The sequence below is a fragment of the Citrus clementina genome, unplaced genomic scaffold, assembly GCF_000493195.1.
Source record: "Citrus clementina cultivar Clemenules unplaced genomic scaffold, Citrus_clementina_v1.0 scaffold_7, whole genome shotgun sequence".
Lineage (NCBI taxonomy): Eukaryota > Viridiplantae > Streptophyta > Magnoliopsida > Sapindales > Rutaceae > Citrus > Citrus x clementina.
Window position 1 is genome coordinate 1,928,783 of NW_006262075.1, and position 19,929 is coordinate 1,948,711.

The window sequence follows — 19,929 nt, forward strand, 5'->3', positions numbered from 1 at the left end:
ATTATCTTGAAAAAGAAAAAAATATTAATTTATGAGTTCCAGTGAAGGTGATAAAGGAATAAATCTAATCATTGTTTAAACTCCTAATAATTTTCATCAATTAGAAAAAAAAAATAGCAAGTGAGATAAAAAAGTATGTGATTTTTTAAAAGAGCAAAAGGGCGTTTAAGTGGTTAAATTATCCTAATCCTAATTGTTTTTACTTTCCAATTTTTTTTTGGGTGTTTAAAAGAAATAATTTGGTAAAAAATAAAGAAAACCCAGTAGCGTTTGACCGAGGGAGCGAAATAATTCTCAACCGATGCAGGAATGAACGAACCCAGGACTAGAACGCAAAACTGTTAACACCCGAACAACCTAAGGCCCACCCGAGACTCTACTCAACGCCCCGCCCCGCCCCCCGCCGAGCAATACGGTGCGTTTAGCCTCCAATTGGCTTTTGCTCCACGTAAGTGCAATAGTTTTTGCTTAAACCCCATCAACCAGAGTCTCTAGGGTTTATCCGGTGGCGTCAGACGCTAAACCCTAAAAATCCCAATTTTCACATGATCACTCGAATTCAAAACCTAATTTTAATTGAGCACATAAAGTAATTACTTAATCATTACCCATGCCTGCGTCGAAATTATCTTCATGTTTAGCAGTGGCCGCCGCGGTGGCCTCCCTCTCTACGGCCTCAAACCGAGCATTCGCGGACGCGCCGTCGCGATTTTCTTTCTTCTCTTCCTCTCCTCAGCCTACGTCGAGTGGCAATGATGAAGCGGAACAGACGGCTGATGCGAAGAAATCGAGAGAGCCTGAAGAGCCAAGAGGATCAGGATTCGATCCCGAGGCCTTAGAGAGAGCTGCCAAAGCTCTCCGCGACTTCAATAGCTCACGTCACGCCAGAGAGGTAGTAATAGTTTTTTAATAGATTTTTTAATTTGTTTTATCTTAGCTCGAGAGTGCTTGTTTTAATTTTTCGTATGATGTAATAATAAGAGAATCGCTTTTATGTCGACAGGCTTTTGATATTATGCGAAAGCAGGAGCAAACACGGCTGGCAGAGTTAGATGTTGAGAAAGTTCACTATGAAGCAATTCAATCTCAAGTTGATGTTGTGAGTGATAAAGCTTTATATTTTGTTCCCCCCTAAATTTTTATGGGAATATTTGATGCTTTTCCCATGCAGGGTATTGCAATCAACCTTCTGCTAAGTTTGTTGCACATGTTGCATTATGTAACTGTTTATGCTTGGAATTTTAGTTTTGATAGCGTGCTGAATTTCCTTGTATACACCAGCTCACAGGGGCCGTCTTTATTGCATAAATGTTTGTCAAACTGCTCTGGACTTCAAGTTATAATGTAACTATATGCTTTGGCAGGAAAGGCAACGAAAGCTGGCTGAAGAACACAGAAATCTAGTTCAGCAAAAAGCGCAAGCAAGGGCGCAAGGGCTGCGAAATGAAGATGAGCTGGCCAGGAAAAGATTGCAGGTGCATGAACTAACTTTATATATAAGCTTATTACAAATTGGATTGAAAAATCTTTGTGCTAGTTGAAAGAAGTCATCAAATTGCTCAGCCATTGGTTGTCAACTAGCAGAGCCTATACTATGTTTTAAGCTTCATTATACCTGATTTCTTGGATCTTGTAATAGATTAAAATTGGGCATGCATTGTTTTATTAGTTGAAATTAAATGAGGATCAGAGCAAGTCAACTAAGCTTCCTTATTAGTTCTTTTTATAGAATTCCTTTCTTCCTGACAGAAATATTTCTACCATTCACATGATATGGTGCTGTCTTTCTTTGCAGACAGATCATGAAGCTCAGAGGCGGCATAATACTGAATTGGTTAAAATGCAAGAAGAGTCTTCCATACGAAAAGAACAAGCAAGACGATCTACCGAAGAGCAAATACAGGCTCAGCAGCGCCTGACTGAGAAAGAAAGAGCTGAAATCGAAAGGGAAACCATTAGGGTTAAGGCTATGGCTGAGGCTGAGGGCCGAGCCCATGAAGCAAAATTAACCGAGGACCACAACAGGAGAATGCTTATAGAACGAATAAATGGTGAAAGAGAGAAATGGCTTGCTGCAATTAATACAACTTTTAGTCACATTGAAGGTATGCAACTGAATAACATGTTTTTTTATCCATGTTGACTGTAGCTTTGGCTGACTCTAGTTATGTTTTCCCTTTGGATATAACTTTAACACTATTGCTAACATATCCGAATAATATTTAATTTATTCAAATGGAGGCTTTCTGCTTGTTCTTTTTCCATGACCGCACAATTCTGCATTTGGCATCATTTATTTATCCTCTTATACATTTTGTTCGCTTACCAGCTATTTGTTTTCATATGTTATAAGCAGCTTGCTATATACAACATAGTGCTTAAAGCATAATTGCGACATCAACATTCTACAGTGAATTAGTTTTTGATTATGTTGTTTAGCTTTTGCAATTGTATTCTTTGTTTTAATGTATACAACAGAGAAGTTTATACTTCATGGAAATTGTAGAAATTTAATCATAAATAATCAGTTGAATGAAATCTCTAATTCTAGGTAGTTGTCATTTCTGTGGGTTCTTTTTAAGATTTTTATGACTTTGTTTTTCTCAGTAATTTTTGAAGACTGATGGGAATATTTTAATACTTTCTGCTTTACAATATCTGAAGCCTGGATCACATAAATTTATCTTGAAATGAATTGAATCTGCTTAATTAATTTGTTTTGCCTCATAAAAGTTACACTCTCACATTTAACATCATAAGTTTTTTTCATCTTTCAGTTATCAATAAAAACTTGCATCTGGTATAACCCTTTTTTTAAAATTAAATTTACAGAGGGTGTTAGGAGTCTATTGACTGATAGGAATAAGTTGGTTATGACTGTTGGAGGAGCTACTGCATTGGCTGCAGGAATTTATACAACTAGGTATGAATGCTTCTTTCCTTTCTGCCATTAACTCATTTTTCAGCTACTCTGAGAGAGAATAAATTTTGCATTGCATATTTATCTTGCCTGGGTGTTATTTTTTTAATCATATGCTTTTTCTTTGGGAAATTTATCTTCACTAGGATGCGAATAGCGTGCGCTGTTCACAACATTTTATATGGAAAGTTTGATTCTTCTGATAAATGGGTACAAATTGGACATGCCAGGCACGAGTTAGTTATCTAGAAGCATGTTAGACTGAAACCGCTACAGCATTTTGACCACTTTTACTACCACTGTACAGCCACTTCCCCCCTCTGATATCATTGCATTCAACTAGCAACACCTCTGCACCACCACTGTAAAGTTGCAAACTCTCACCGGGTTAGCCCATTAATTAATTCAATCATATGGCAAATAACTGTTTGCCAATAGCTTGATGTATGTTGATTTTCATTAGGTCTTTCAAATTTGTTTTTGAAACGTTATTTTTTAGGTGGTATAACTCTATTGATATGGATATTATTGCCTAATTCAAAACCCTGTTAAAATGGTCAATTGCTATGGGACTCACCATCTGAAATCTCTTTGATTTTTCTTGCTGTGTTTTCAGAGAAGGTGCTAGGGTTACATGGGGTTATGTTAACCGTATACTGGGACAGCCATCACTAATTCGAGAATCTTCCATTGGTAAATTTCCATGGTCAGGATTATTGTCTCAAGCCATGAACAAAGTTATTAGGAATAAGACATCAGCTGGGACAGCAGGGCCCGTTGAAGCAATAAAGAATAATGGAGATATTATTCTGCATCCTTCACTACAAAGAAGGATACAGCATCTTGCTAAAGCTACCTCCAACACCAAGATTCACCAAGCACCCTTTCGCAACATGTTGTTTTATGGGCCTCCGGGTACTGGTAAAACTATGGTTGCGAGAGAGATAGCTAGAAAATCGGTATGGTGTAGCTAGTGCTTCAATTTATTTTGCTTTTATGGTTTTTGTTAAACTTTTTGTTACATTTCAATATATAGTCTATAACTACTGTCGCTGTGTCTTGAGATGGAGCAAATCTCTATAGGATAAATAGCAGCATGAGTAAACGTATGGACTAATGTTAACGATTTTGATATACACTCTTGTCAATGCATTTGAGGATGTTCAATCTTGCGTCTTATACTATAGGGATTGGATTATGCCATGATGACAGGAGGAGATGTTGCACCTCTTGGTGCACAGGCTGTTACCAAGATCCATGAGATATTTGATTGGGCGAAGAAATCAAAGAAAGGCTTGCTGCTTTTTATTGACGAGGCTGATGCATTTTTATGCGAGTAAGTTACAATCTTCATCACATATTTTATCAAATTGGTCCTTGAAAAATGATTGAAATATACTGGTTCAGCAAATTTTTATTGGGTGGCTTCTATTTTTTGCGTTAACAATGACTTCATACTACTGTATTTCAACAAGAGTTTGGTAGTTTCTCTTTGGCTTGGAAATCTGCATCTTAATTTGTGTTTGATTCTCCATTTTTCAATCTAGCCAATTTAAAGCTTCTCATTAATATATTAAGTGCAATTGCTTGAAAATTTCTGAACTCTAATAATAGTATGTTTCCATTGGAGGTTATTTGTATCTCTTTAATGAATTATGGTTGAGTTTCTTTCAGCAATCAAGATTTTATATAATGCAGGCGCAACAGTATACATATGAGTGAAGCTCAGCGGAGTGCTTTAAATGCTCTGCTCTTTCGAACTGGTGATCAGTCAAGAGATATAGTTCTTGTTCTTGCCACCAATAGGCCAGGAGATCTTGACAGTGCTATCACTGACAGAATTGACGAAGTGATCGAGTTCCCACTTCCCAGAGAGGAGGAGCGTTTCAAACTGCTGAAACTCTATTTGAAGAAGTATCTTTGTTCCGATGAAGGTGATAGTAGCTCATTGAAATGGGGTCATTTGTTTAAGAAGCAGCAGCAGAAGATAACTATAAAAGATCTGTCTGACAACGTGATTCAAGAGGCAGCCCGGAAGACAGAAGGATTCTCCGGCCGTGAGATTGCAAAACTCATGGCCAGTGTTCAAGCAGCTGTCTACGCCCGCCCAGACTGTGTATTGGATTCCCAGCTGTTTAGAGAAGTTGTCGAATACAAAGTTGAAGAGCATCACCAACGTATAAAATTAGCAGCTGAAGGTAGTCAGCCAACTAAAAATCAGTAGTAGGCTCAAATTTTCATTTTTATGAAAGCATCACCCATTATTTGTTAAAGAAAATTGCATTTTTGTCGATGAAATGGCCTCTACCATAAAACGTCCTGTTATGGCCCTTGTCAGGGAATTTGCTCGAGTTATTATTAATTTTTTTTTCAACCCTTCTTTCGGGGAGAGGGGCTTCTCATAATCTCATCTATATTCACATATATATGGTGGAGAAATTTTCTTATGATTGATTATTTGTTTTGTAAGGTCATGTATAATTAATCATGTTTATTTTTTTGGCTTATGGAGAAGGTTTTTATTTATATTATTTCATTTATTTTAAATATAATTTTTTGGGCGGTAGGAGTTTAACATAGGGGCGTGTTTGGACTATTTGAAGCAAATGTTTATCCTATCATATGTTTGTAGCATTCAAGAGGCGTTTTCAGAGCTCGCCATATAATCCTGCAAACATTAGAAATTTATCTCGTGCATGTGATTTCATAGAATTAGATTAATTTCATTTAATAATTTATCAATACTACAATTATATTAATCTATGACAAATAAAATACACACACATATTAAATAATTTAAAAAATACAAAAACTGCCACATCAATTTATCATATAACAAGAAATAATATGTGAAAATAATTATTAATTTAAAGCTTCTGATTATGCCTATATGTACTTGAACATGGCAATTATTACATATGACAGTAGTTTGACGGTGTTTTTAAGGGCAAAAGCAATAGGATTTGAAAAGTCTGCTTAAGAGTTACTAATTAAACATGGTAATTACTTGTAGTTTGAAAGAGATGGGGAAGGGCTTTGACGTTGATGACGATGAATTTGACGGTGGCCGTGGGATTGTGGCTGATGGAAATCCAATGGAGAATCGGACTGTTAGGAGTCCCATTGAAGATGGATAAGCCGATGACTATGTGTTAAGCAATTATATACCCTATTCAGTATTCTCCGTAAATGTCTTCTTCGTGATCTACGTGCATCCATCGCCCATTAATATATTAGAGTAATGATATGCTTAAAATGTTAGGATTCAAAATTTATAAAACTTAAAAATTCAAGTTTTCAATCTGACCATGAGATAAGATAGTTCTAATAGAGTTTTATCTCAAATAATGTGTCACTTGATGTGGGGATGGATGCAGGAATTTTTTTTTTCCCTGCTGGGTTAATTTATAAATTTATTTAAATATGTACATGAATTTCATTATTTCAGTTCATATAAAGAACATACATATCAAGTAACACAACATTAAAATTCTTAAATACATATATTTAACAAAGGAAATGACAACAATAAGCTTATAATATGAATCAGTAAAATTATATTAAAAAAGATTATTTATGAAATTCATGTTTATTTTAGTGATAGAAAATGTGAAATACTAAAATAATTTGATTTAACAAAAATAAAAAGGACAAGTGTATATGATTGTGAAGGAAATGAACCATGAAAAAATATTATTAATTGTTACTATATCGTTTTGTAACCTTTTAATATTAGCGACCATGTTACAATATATTAACACATTTTTGTTTTCAACTAAATCAGATCGTTACGCTTTTTATAATAAATTAAAATAGAAATAACGTTGTAGTCCCCTTATGATTTTAATTGTTTCAATAAAGATATAATTTAATCAATTTATAAAATAAGTCTCTAATTCTAATTGAAAAAGACAAAAGCGTTAAATTTAGGACATACTTAAAAATAAAATAGTTATTACATGAAGAATTGAAAAAATAAAAAGGGTATAAGTGAAATTTTCCTAAGCTGTGTTTCATTCATTCGTTGGTAGTGTAAAGTTATCTGATAACGTAAAAAAGTCCATATAACTACTAAACATATGACAATTTATTAATCATTGACACGTCATTTACAAAATTAGGTGAAAATAAGTACTTACTTTATTGATTTTTATTTTTATTTTATATATGTTGCTAGTTATCAGATGTTGAGTTGTTTTTTTATAATAATGTTTACTTTATAAATATACATGAAGAATTAAATTTCAGTTTTTAAGATCTAGAGATTCGCTTAATAAAGTTGTTAAAAACAGTAAAATGTGGAGAGGTTTTTGGATAGGATTTAAGATCATCTCCTAATATTTTTCTCTTCTAGACTTCAAACTTTAAAAAGAAAAAAAAAATTGGCTTAATTACAAATGAAACGAAAAGGAAAAAAATTGATTTGATTGTCAATATTAAAATTCAAAACTTAATCTTAACTACTCATTTTTTTTCGGAAAGAAAATACAAAAAAAAAAAAAAAAGGATCCTTATTCTTTTGGGTATCAATTTGATTCAATCGGTAATAATTTGTTAATTGATTCAAGAGAAGGAGTTGCTGCATTGGCTGGCTGCAGGTATTTATAGCTTCTTTCTTCCTGGCAAATTTCAGTTACTTTGAAAGACACTATAATTTATTAATTTCCGTGGCCTTGGATTGAATAATTAATATGTTAAATATGTGCATGCTGTATGATCACACACAGCAATAGCATGTTTGAATGGAGAGAAAGTTGGGCTCTTCTAATATGTTTATTCATTTTCATCAAGTAAATAGCTTTCTAACGTGCCTACCAGTTGATGGCAAATTGATCAAGTACCCACCGGCCACTAACCACTTCCCAAATAAAGAGAGGAGAAGACGAGGAGCTAGCTAGCGTTTCAATCTCCATTTTGATTTGTCTGGTGATATGATTCTGGAATTTAGAGGCTGCTCGGAAGACACAGGGATTCTCTCAAGGTTGCCACTTGTCACCAGTCAACCACCCAAAAATAACGTCATAGTCTCAAATTTTCTTTTTTTTTTTTTGCCCTTTTTCACTGCAAGAATGAAACCTATTCTTAGCTCCTTGCTGAACTTGGCACGACAATGAAGATTGAAGAGTGGTTGAATTTTCTCTGTTGTCTGAATGGGCTGTGTGGCCCATCTGATGTCGTTTCTCTTTAGATGGGTGCTAATGTATGTTGCTGCCATCCCTTTCATATCCTCTTACTACCCCCCAACCCATTGCCCTTTCTTTTTTCAGAATTAGAAGCCAGCCCCTTTCTTTGTTTAAATAATTTTAAAAAATAAAAATCACCAGGTACTTTAATTTTATAACCTAATTAAATATACATCTTTGTAATAAATTTTAATTTCCAAATACTGTCAATACAATAGAAACTGCAAACAGAGCAATAATACTGTCATATAGCTTTTTACGATTTAAATTTAGTTCCCATAAATTTTGTGTAACAGTGAGTAGTTAAAGCCAATTGATAAGGCAAATAACATTAGAAATCGTTCGAATAACATTTTAGTCAACGTGATTAGCTTACGCTCTAATTGAGACGAAATTTGTTCTGATCTAAACGACTCGTGAGGAGATTTTGATATTAACATTTTGCAGTGATATTAGATGATACTCTGATTCAAACGACTTTATAAAAGAGATTTTGATATATAATCCTAAAAGAGGAGTTTTTATTAGTCAAAGACTTTAGAAAAGCAAAAACAATTATGTATATATTTTTAATAATTATTTTAAAAATTATAATATTATCAAAGGAAATTATAGGTTTATTTTTAATCAACTAGAAACCTGCAATAACTTTTTCAATAGAATTTATCAAATAATTAAGTACGATTATTATTATTATTTCTGCAATACAACTATCAATAATTATTTTAAAAATTATGGTATTACCATAGTAAGAGGGCAAATAAACTTTACTCTTATTTATTTAGTACCACTCAAAAACTTAAATTTCTAGAATAATGTGAATAATAGAAAAAAGAACCTAATTTATTACATAATTTTGAGGATTATTCCATGTTTATATTGCATGGACCTTATTCATTAATTCATACGTATGATATCAACAACTTTTAAAATTCATAATTAATGACATATATCCTTAGTATCCGGAGAAAGAAAGAAGAGTAAGCATTCAATTCAATTCAAAGGGAAGCATAAGATGCGGACAACAGTGGTCTTGCCATGATACAAGTGTCAAAAAACTAGCAATTTGCTCTTTACGGAGGCCCTCCTAGATCGCCACGTTACTCTGAGTGATGCCACGTTTCAGCAATTAACAGGCTCTACTCTCTCTCTCTATATGTATATATGACAGAGCAGCGAACTAAGACATGGGAGGAATACGAGATATTGAAAAAGGCCGGTTTGGTTAAGAGTTTATGTGAGGCATTTCAACTTGGTAATTAATTAATTTTATTAGTGTGAGAAAGTTAAGAAACCATGGGGAAAGGGCAGGTGGTGCTGTTGATGTTGATCACGTCGATGTTACTGACGGTGGCCGTTGGATTTTGGGAGGCGGTTCATGACACGGAGGGCGGAGAATCGTACGTACCATCTTTTCCCTAAGCCTTCTTGGTCACGTCCATTTTTTGTTTTTTTCTACTTACTTACACACATTAATTGTATTTTGTCTCCTTAGTTAGTCACCAGCATTATGTAATAGTAAGGTGATTGGAAAATAGTATTAATGATTTATTATGTAGATAGCCAACTATTATTTATAAGATATAAGGAATAAAAAGTTTTTGATATTGATTGTTGCAATTAATGCTATTGGTATTGGTATGCTGTTCCCCAGGGGATTCAAAGTAGACAAGCGTATTGAAGTGGGTCATGATTTGGTGGACGGTGCTGCGGATGCTGCCTCGAAGGCTAAGGACACAGTGAAATCTGCTGCTTCTGGTAATAATTAGTTTTATGCTCATATCCTTGTATTTATTAATTATGCGGTAGTAATTGTTCATTTTGTTTAAAATGTTACTGTGGCATATTTATATATGTTTTCAGGAGCATCACAGTATGCTGCGGATAAGGCAGGTGAGGCAGCCAACATGGCCCGCGATCAAATGGACAATGTAAAAGACTTTGCTACTGGTAATGCCAGAAAGACATTGGAGAATTTTGATGCTACAGCTAAGGCAGCGAAGGCATATGACGAAGCTAAAAGTAAGGTGGGCGAGGCCAAAGACAAGGCATCACAGACCGCCACTGTCGAAATCAAGGGTAACTATGAGGCTGCTAAAGAGAAGGCATCGAAGGCCACCGCTGATCTTGGTAAAAAGATGACAACTTAATTAAGAAGGAAAGGACCTTTATGCTAGCTAACTAATTATGCAGCAGCTGTCATGAGCTGAAGCTCAACTCTGCCTGCTGCTTAATTGTGAGTCACTATATTTAGTTACTATATATACTTTCTTTTTCAGGATTCATGATTATTCGAAACTCTTCCTGATGGAATTCATCCGTCATCTATGTATTTATCTGTTTTTACTTTTCGATGGTAGCAATAAGCAGTCTGCGGTGTTTTGTATTTACTTTCAATTTGCAATAAAGTCCTACGTCATTCACACACATGTCTAAAAAGCATATCATCAATTGATCCGATTCCCAAATACTTGTTTGCTATGAAACCGCCATGATTCCGACAATCCAATTGTCACTGCGTAGATTTGTAAGTGATCGATCAAATTGTTGCCTTATAGAAATTCAAGCTTTCGTATTGTATAGTGAGCAATAGATAAAGATTCAAGACTTTGTGTGAGGCCATTGGAATTTGGAAGGGCTAGAGAAAGGTGAGAGACCAGTTCATTTGTTAGAGCGGGTCATTGATCTAAATTTTGTATGTATAAGTTCACTAAATAATACCAGATTAAATAGTACTAGATTTCTCTGGTGTTCCAGAAGCAAATTCACGAGGACTAAATTTCAAGGCAAATAATAACATATATTGCGTGAAAGCTAGCAGTTCTTTCTAAAATCTAAATATCTAATTATATGAATTAAGCTCGTGCATGTCAATTAAGGAAGAAAACATAGGAAATATTTCCAATGAGATTAACTTAACAATATTATAGAACAGGTCTAGAAATGGGATTTTCCATGCCAAAAAAGTACTGAGATCAAACTCCTATGGGTAGAGAAAACGTTCTGAAATTTGTAAATGTATAGGCAGACATAGATAGGAAGCTGCTAGATTAGTTGTTCCAGTAACTAGATGGGACGCTTGATGATTATTAAGAACTAAGTACAGAAGTGTATGTGTTTGTTTTTTTTTTTTTTTCTAATACATTTGTTGTTTGTTTTATTTTTCCCTGTTAATTTGCAAGTTATTTGAGTTTTGCTATAAGTATTGTGACTCTTGGTTGACCTCCTAACTTTCCCATAACTTCCTAGTAAAGATTTCTTGTATCTCGATTTAGTGCACTAACCTTATTCCTTCATCGGCGCATATGAATGTAACTTTCTGTTCTATATATCATCATTTGATTATTAAATATAGGTTCTATTTGGGATTGAAGTATTTTAATTTTTAAGTTACAATTGGTATGAAAAAAAAAATTTATAATTATAAAATAAAAATTAATTAATATATAGTAAATATAAATTTTAAATAATATTTTTTACAAAATTATTAAACATATAATAGATTTTCCATCATACAAGTGAAAAATTATAAATTATAATTATAAAACAAAACATATATAGTAAATCATAAATCATAAATCTTAAATATGATTTTTCACTTGTATAATGAAAAATCATATTAACATAATTTTCAAATTACAGCCGTTAGTGTTTACCAATTTTAGTGCTGTAACTTTTAAAATATATCTGTTCAATCTCAATTTCAAACATATCCATACTCGACTCTCTCTGTCGGTACGGTGTATGCACATTATTCATGCAACCATTATGTGAAGGCAGTATTTATATGTTTCTCTATTCTCTCGTGAAATAATAATTCTTCTTGCACTTGAAAATATTGGTGATTTTCATTTTTCTTCATCTCCTCTTGTGGGATATGTGTGCTTCCATGAACATCACTGCTGGGCCAGGCTGTGCGCAATAAATGAACTGTGAAAGTCAACATTTGCACACAGCTTACCCAAATGGTTTACCATGAGAAGATTGACGTGATGGTCTCATCAACTGTATACAGATTTCCTTTTAGAAACTTGTCCTTGGTGCTTAATACCATTTTACTCCCAAATACTGACCTTCTTGGGCTTCATAGTTAATATATTTTTGCCTCCGGGGATAAATTTTAAAAAACAGGTCTGAAAGTTCTGAAGAATTCTCAAATATCTGCTGTGATGACGTGACATTCATATATATATATATATATATAGAGAGAGAGAGAGAGGAGCGGGTGCCGTTATTCCTTTAAAATATGAACATTCTCTTAAGTTGTGAGATTTAATAAGATTACTTTTTAATGAATTATAAGGTCGTACAGTATAATAACTTGAAAAATTAACTCTCTTGAATCCCAACACTTGAAAGTATGTTGCATAAAAAAAAAAACTGAGGGCGCCTATGTTAGAGAGGAACTATTATGTGTGTGTGTGTGTATATATATGGGAGTGTGTATGTTTATAGAAATTTTCATGTGGCGATGTAAACGCCATTGAATACACACACACACACATTAGTTCACGGCTTATTCTATTTTTTTTTTTTTGGGAGATATTATGCATTATCTCATAAGAATATCAACTTAGATTTAACATCAAATCATGAGCATTAATCAAAAGAAAGAAATTACTTTAAACAGTGCACATTCAGACGGCGTTAAAGAGCGCACATTCAAACATAAATCAAGAATAGTGGGAGAAAAACATTGAACCGGGAAATGTATGAAGTGTCACTTTCATAAGCACACCAAGATCCGTCTATAATGGCTTTAATTCTTGAGGGAAATGGATCATTATGTGTGGTAGGGCTTCTATGATTAGGGGCCAATTGGGCAATGCAGAAAACAATTACATAAAATATCCAACCAAATTAGAGCTGAAGGAAACAGAAGTTAAAACAAAGCCACTGACACCATGAAATTTACACTCACGTTCATTACTTTGTATTATTATTATTATAACTATTATTATTTATTTTTCGTTGTCTTTTCTTTGATTTTCTTTTTATTCTAAACTTTTCCTTTAGTGAAATATCTCGAGTCATCAATGTGCAGAGGAGAGGTAAGATCTGAAGATGTTTAATAACAAAACATAGACGATTAAACTAATGTCTTCTGATGATTGTATAACTCAGGATAAATAATTTTTCAGACGATTGCAATATTTTGCAATAATGTCAATTAAATTGACATTGTCCAGAAACTGAGGAAAATCAATAAATAATTTTCAGTGCTAGCTAGTTGCAATTAATGTGTAATCTTCCTCCCTAGCTACTTGATTATTCACATCTAAAGCTAATATCTAATTAATTACTTGTGCACGAATTGATCTGCATCATCATCTTGGAGAATCTAATAAAATTATTAATTCTCATGCTTACTCATGCTTCTTCTTGGAGGCTTGTTTATTGTTATGCATCCAAACCTTGAACACTTGTCTTTTCACTCCAACTTGAGTACAGAAATCATGCACTTGTTGATCATCTTGCTTCTGAATTCTCCATCCCAACGTCTCTGCAAACTCCATCATCTTGTCTTTCTGTTCCTGGGAAAACTTTGTCCTAAACCTCTTTTTCTTGGCCTGCATCGATGTCTGGCCACCTGCACTAGAATGAAACATGTTGAGATCCTCGCTTGACGACTCATCAAGGCCCCCGCTACTGCCCCCGGCCCCGCCCCCGCCGCCGAAGGTCATCATCATAGGTGCAATCGAAGCCGTCTGAGGACTAGTATAAGAGATTCTATGATGCTGCTGAAGATGATGAAACGGAGGAGGAGGCTGCTGCTGTTGTTGATGATGATGATTTCTCTGGGTGCTGTTGTTTCTGCTGGGGTAGTTATAAGGATAAAGAGAATGTGCTGCATACTGTGACTGAGATTGCGAGTCCCCATCAATTTCTTTGCGATGAAAATTTCGGTGGCAGTCACAAGCTGCACATTTTAAGCCTTCCGGGGTGCCATCTTCACCGCTTGGCATGAATTCACCACAGCCATCAATAACGTGATTTCCCATGTTGGCCGCATGATTCTTCAGACATTCCCTATATCTAATCGAAGATGCAGTGATGATTGCTGTCGATGTTGTTGGTGCTTGTGCTGGTGATCTTTGGTTTGATCTATTAGCTTCTTTTGTATTTGTGGTTGTGTTGGCAACCGATACAGGAACTGGATCTGGGTGTTGTGCTTCTGGATTTGATGATCCAGCACTTGGTTTGTTCTGTAGGTTTTGCTGCGTCTGTGGCTGTTGCTGTTGCTGTGAGTTCAATTGGTGATGACGATAAGGAGGGTGCTGATGCTGATCTAGGGTTTGAGGAAGATTAAAGATTGCTTCGCCGTGAACGGTACCTTGATCTCTTATCATTTCTCCCGCAATTGAGTTTATTGGTGTTGATACTGTTGAGGAAGAATCTCTGTTATAACGCATAGAGCTTGTCATCCCTATTTCCTTTTCTTTACCTTGCAGTTCCATCGAATCTGGTTTAAGACACAGACCTTGATCTACCTCTTGAATTCAGATTCTCTTTGTAACCATTACAGTCCTTGTAGTTTTTCAAACCCTAATCCTGACCATCTTTCGAACTAATAAGAAAATCGAAGAAAAAATTAAAAAAAAAGAAGAAGAAAAAGAGCACTCATTTAATCAAAGAAGTTATCAATACAACCAAAGATTAGTGTGTTTAATTTGATTTTGACATGCTTGGTGCTAAAACCCACCAACCCATTTTTCACTAATTGCAACCCTATTCCCAAGACGTAAGCAAGTGAGTGATGAGCAGTAGAAGACGGACAAGTAAAAGTGGATATTTAGAAGGTTTATGATTAAGCACTTATAATAATAATAATAATAATAATAATAATAATAATAATTCGGACAAAATCTTAAAATTGAAATAAAAGAAGTTTATAAACTGAAACAGGAGATGAACAATTAAGATGGGCCCTAATGGCTTTTTAATTAGTCGAGCTAATTCACAAGTGAAGTAATTAACAAAAATTAAGACTTACCTCAATGCAGCAGGCGGTAGATTTGATGAACGAAAGCACTGGTGTTACAGTACAGTTGAAATAGGAAACACCCTGAAGGTTATTTAGAGGTAACTAGCAAAAGAGATCATTAATTAGGAAACACAGGCTGAAATTGAATGATTCTTACATTGAATAAGAGAGAAATCTGGAATCAAATAATCAGAAAAGAGAGAGAGAGATAGAGAAAGAGAGAGAGGAGGACAAAGAAAGATGGGTAAAAGAAATTTGTGCTTCCTACCATCCATCCAAGTTCAACCCAACAAAATAAAATCGAGTATTAAGAGAGGTTAATGACAGTGATCAGGTAGCTAGCTTTTGCAGGAGAGAGAAGAGGGAAACAACCGACAAGCTCATGTTATTTCTCTTGCAAAGCCTGCACACTGGTCCAGCTCTTTAATTATTGCCTTTCCCCACTCTCTGCAACCTCACTGCAACCCTAAACGGACCCTATATAATGAATATGTGTTTTTATGTAAGAACGAAGAAAATATAGATGTCATGACTCATGACTTGGGGTTGCTATCTATCTTTGCCTGGAATCTTCCTGCAATCTCACATTCCTAGATTTGTTTTAAGATGTGTGTTTATCAGACATAAACCCCAATTAGAGATAAGTGACGGAGATGCTAAATAAGAGTTGAAAAGAGCAGCAACAGAGCAATTTTTCTTTTGGTGGGTTGAGGGAATTAAAGTGTTAGAATGCTGGTCCACATGCAACACAGCACTTGTCCTTTTAGTGGTGTGTGTGTGTGTGTCAGATTCTTTCTTTCTTTCTCTACTCGAGGCCTGTTTCGAGTTTGTGTGCCGCCTGCAAGCGAGGTCTGAAACTCCACACTTTCCCTAGCCAATGACTTTATTTAACCCTCCATTTTTCCAAATTTTCTTTTCTTTTTCGCGTTGCAATTGATGCTGGGGGTCTGTGTTCTATTCACTATATTATTGGGCATCTTTTATCGCTTCATCGTTTACTTTGGCCTTTGTCGTTAGATTAGAGTGTGACGTTAGCCAACATCAAGAGATATCTTTCTTTACTTTATTATTGACTCTTTTCCTCTTTTCTCCTCCGAGATCATGTTTTGTTCTTTTCTGGTCCATTCTAAATAGCTACCTACCTCTAGGTTCTTTTACTTACTAGTTACACTCTACGTATACCATTTACATTATACTATGGGTATAAACTTTGATTCATTTATAGTACAATTAAATGGTGTATCAAGCATAACTAGAAAATTTATATTAATTATTAGACGCCAAAAGCCATAGTTAAAAGAAAATTATGGAGAGATATATTTATGAGTCATGTTATATCTATAATTTTTTTTTTATAATTTTTTTTTGTACAAATTAATATGTCTTTACATTACTGATTTAGTGAAAATTTAAAATAGTTAAAAAAAAGTCGTAGACTAAGTGATGTCTTCATTCAAATACTTAAATCTACTTGAATAAATATATTAAGAGAATAAACCTCATGAAGATTTAAACAATTAAACATATGCGTTGATTACCACTACGCTACAAATTTAGTGGTATTCTCTATGTTAAATGATAGACGTATAAAGCAACAAATCCATTATTTTCGATTTTAATAAATGAACTCTTGGCTCGATATTTTTTCTTTAGTTCTATTAGAATCCTCAAGTTTTTTTGGGGGATAATGGCAAAACCTACTTGTATTTAAATTGATTATGTTTTTGCATTATCTTGTCACTTAATTTTTTGTTAAACTCCACTGTGTTAAATTTTTTACTAAGACACCTTTAGGCTTTAGCCGATACTTATTTTACCCTAAGTTGGGTCAAACTTCAGTCTAGTAAAGTCGGACGTATTGTTATAAATGGTAGGGGATCACATCCCGTGAACCCAATAAATCATGCTTATTGCACCATTCAATTTGCATCAAATGTGGCATAATTTATTACTGTATCTCGTTAAACTTCTAAAATCAATCTATTTTAATGTGCTGTCTTTCATAATTATTGTGTACCATGCGCATGCACGACTGTCCTTTCAACGAATTTGGCCCAGTCTAGTGAAATATGAACTAGAATAAACAGATTGTCATATCGTGCTCATTTCATAGATTTAAAATAACTCAAATCTGCTTTTTGAAGAATCAATTCCCATTGCATTTGAATATTTTAGGGATATTAGATGCACACGTCTTTCATCTCAACTAAAAATAAATATCGATAACTATTTTTCAGTCAAGTGTTAGATACAACCTCCCATTATTTTGAGGTCAAAAATTTGAGCATCATGTAAATATTATGAGAGTAAATTTTTTCCTTATAGTACAAGTGCAAAAATGAGAAATATTTGCTGTTTAATCAGGCGTCTATATAAATGAGAGTCTATAAGTTCTTGAAATTAAATTATTTAAGACTAATGCTAATTCTAAGTGAATTTATGGTCAATGAGGTGGGATTGAATTAAGTGAAAAGTGAAAAGTGAAAAGTAAAAAGCGATCTTCTATTTGTTACTAGTCTGATAATTTTTTAACATTTGAATTTATAATTTTATATCATGATTTTATATATGCAGAATAAATAAATTACAATGGGCTGGATTAATTGAATACTGAAACATGAGACCCCTACTTTCATATTATAGTATAGATATATACGGTGATTCTGTTGTATTTCGTGGCTTAAATAAAAGAATTGATACTTGACTGAAAATAAAAATCCTTGCTCGATCATTCAAGCATCTAATCTAATCGAAGATTATATTTATATGGATGTGGGTCAAGTTGCATGAACCTTTTTAGCTCTCTCTCCTGACACTACGGTTGTTTTCTATCACCAACAGGGAAACAAAACGGTCAATTATACACTGTGTAGCTGCTCGGACTTATTATTCTAATTGGGAATTCATGGTTAGGGTTTAATAGAAGACTATCTCTTGATATTTCCAAATTATTCATTACTATTTTTAAATTATATTTCGGACTGGGGTGCCATCTTTTAATTTGTATTAAATGAAGGGAACAATTTCCGAGTAGGAGAAATTATTAAATTACGGGAATAAAGATCAATGATTAAACTAATCAACTAGCCAAGCTGTGCGTTGTTCATTAATGCATAAGCACTAATTACCAGGAACTGCGATACGTGGCGACATCCAAGCCAATTGTTTCTGGGTTCATCATTCAAATCTCGTAATATTTAACTATTAATCGATGGAGTCCTAAAAATACAAAAATAGGTGTAGCAGAAACAAACAAGAGCCAAAATCAAGAAAGTCAAAATTCAACAAAAGAAGAGAGAGTCCGCAATTCACTTCTTCTTACATATTTTTTTTTTAAATAGGTATGTCTTCCTGCATTAAAATGTAAGCATTCAAGAAATACAAAAATTCTTGCTAAAAAAAGAAAGGAATTTGACACTGCTATGATTTGCAGTAATCAAACAAAAACGACTTTCTGGTGAAACAATTTTACTAAGATGGTTTTCTTTTCTTTTTTTTTTTCCTCTCTTTTTTGAAATTAGGACCTCAAATGATTTTCTTAAGAAAATGAAACATAAATTTGAAGGTATCGACTGTAAAATTTAATTAAAGAACTACCCTTTTTTAAAACACCAATATAACGAAATCATCGACTTGCTCTTATCCTAAACGATAAATAAGTAGTTTTGTTAGTTTTTACTGAAATGACGGAATGTAATTCTTTAGTATACAATTGTGTTTCAATATGTGGATTATGATTTAGCATTAAATTCATTTATTTACTTTGGAGTTATGAAACTTGGATGATCAGAGATGGATTGAATCTCATTCAAACAAATCTATTTGTTAATGTCATGTGTCGGCGACTTCTCCTAAGGATGTGAGAACCATGTGTTACATTGATAATCGACAACTTAGGCTCAAGGAAGTTTTGGTGCTCTTATAGCATTACTTTTGGTGCTCTCATATCATCATAATTGATTGAAGCATAAACATGAAAATGAGAGAATGAGAAAAGAGTAATATTCCATGAGCACCCAGTAATTTTTCCTCTATCAAAACAATTGAAAAAAAATAATTCAAAAGCCGCTCAACAGAAGCTGAGCCCTAGCTACGAGGAGTCGCATTAGATCACCTAACTACACGTGCTTTGATGTGATGTGAAGTGAAGTGAGTCAAGTTACCATTGGCACGCACTGAAGAAGATAAAAAACACTGGACGGTCACCGACTCATGGCCACCGATACACAAACAAAGAAAGCAACGCACAACAATAATAATACGGATCCAAACATGAGAATTGGCCTTTTTCCGAAATCCAGAATCAGAAAAAGTGAAATGTTGCTGCCGGATATGTGGGGTCCTGTTCTACGAGAGTAAACATCAATATCTGCATTCTGCACGCGGGTATCTCGTGTAAATGGAATAGTGATGTTTCGCATTATATGTTGAGTAAATGGAATCCAACAAATTAAAACAAACTAAAAGCTCTCACGCTCATACGCATAGGCCATAGGGTTCGCGGCTGTGCCCTTTGCCTAGGGTTCCCCTCGTATTCCCTGCTTGGATCATGTGCTTCCTTGTCTATCATTTATCGTTTTTCTCTCCCAATCCCAGTACCCCAGTTGCTTTGGAAGGATTATGTTTTTCCCTTTTTATGACGTTTCTTATAATTGCAGCGAATCAATTAATAAGATTTCTCAACGTTTTCTAAAGTTTCAATTTCGAATGAATTTGCGATTTTCTGTCTGTGATACGATAAGATCATATTGGTTTTGTCTCTTTCCAACTTTACCGACACATCAATAAATAATAAAGTTTCATAATCTCGGAGTACCTTTGAATTGAGATTACCTCTTTCT

General features: G+C 34.2%; 3 protein-coding genes across 3 annotated transcripts; 2 read left to right on the forward strand and 1 right to left on the reverse strand.

Annotated features, from left to right (window-relative positions):
- The first annotated feature begins 274 nt into the window (after positions 1-274).
- LOC18036943 (ATPase family AAA domain-containing protein 3) lies at positions 275-5,413 on the forward strand. The gene is made up of 8 exons (XM_006425599.2): positions 275-892; positions 1,004-1,099; positions 1,365-1,475; positions 1,796-2,105; positions 2,833-2,923; positions 3,537-3,879; positions 4,108-4,256; positions 4,619-5,413. Exons 1-8 carry the CDS (start codon positions 611-613, stop codon positions 5,142-5,144), a joined length of 1,908 nt encoding a protein of 635 aa, XP_006425662.1. The 5' UTR covers positions 275-610; the 3' UTR covers positions 5,145-5,413.
- Positions 5,414-9,308: 3,895 nt separating this feature from the next.
- Positions 9,309-10,524, forward strand: LOC18036944 (late embryogenesis abundant protein D-29). The gene is made up of 3 exons (XM_006425600.2): positions 9,309-9,503; positions 9,758-9,861; positions 9,967-10,524. The coding sequence occupies exons 1-3, from the start codon at positions 9,400-9,402 to the stop codon at positions 10,251-10,253; spliced, it is 495 nt and encodes a 164-aa protein (XP_006425663.1). The 5' UTR covers positions 9,309-9,399; the 3' UTR covers positions 10,254-10,524.
- A 2,461-nt stretch (positions 10,525-12,985) lies between these two features.
- On the reverse strand, positions 12,986-15,980 carry LOC18036952 (zinc-finger homeodomain protein 6). The gene is made up of 3 exons (XM_024181389.1): positions 15,357-15,980; positions 15,098-15,190; positions 12,986-14,671 (listed from the first exon to the last, which is right to left on the reverse strand). Exon 3 carries the CDS (start codon positions 14,559-14,561, stop codon positions 13,470-13,472), a length of 1,092 nt encoding a protein of 363 aa, XP_024037157.1. The 5' UTR covers positions 14,562-14,671; positions 15,098-15,190; positions 15,357-15,980; the 3' UTR covers positions 12,986-13,469.
- Positions 15,981-19,929: the final 3,949 nt, after the last annotated feature.

Excerpts from the sequence above, each read along its gene's own strand:
- LOC18036943 (XM_006425599.2), top strand. The coding sequence starts at position 611 with ATGCCTGCGTCGAAATTATCTTCATGTTTAGCAGTGGCCGCCGCGGTG. Across the intron at positions 893-1,003 it reads GCTCACGTCACGCCAGAGAG|GCTTTTGATATTATGCGAAA; the intron begins GTAGTAATAGTT and ends TTATGTCGACAG. Across the intron at positions 2,924-3,536 it reads GCAGGAATTTATACAACTAG|AGAAGGTGCTAGGGTTACAT; the intron begins GTATGAATGCTT and ends CTGTGTTTTCAG.
- LOC18036952 (XM_024181389.1), bottom strand. The coding sequence starts at position 14,561 with ATGGAACTGCAAGGTAAAGAAAAGGAAATAGGGATGACAAGCTCTATG.
- LOC18036944 (XM_006425600.2), top strand. The coding sequence starts at position 9,400 with ATGGGGAAAGGGCAGGTGGTGCTGTTGATGTTGATCACGTCGATGTTA. Across the intron at positions 9,504-9,757 it reads GACACGGAGGGCGGAGAATC|GGGATTCAAAGTAGACAAGC; the intron begins GTACGTACCATC and ends GCTGTTCCCCAG. Across the intron at positions 9,862-9,966 it reads AGTGAAATCTGCTGCTTCTG|GAGCATCACAGTATGCTGCG; the intron begins GTAATAATTAGT and ends ATATGTTTTCAG.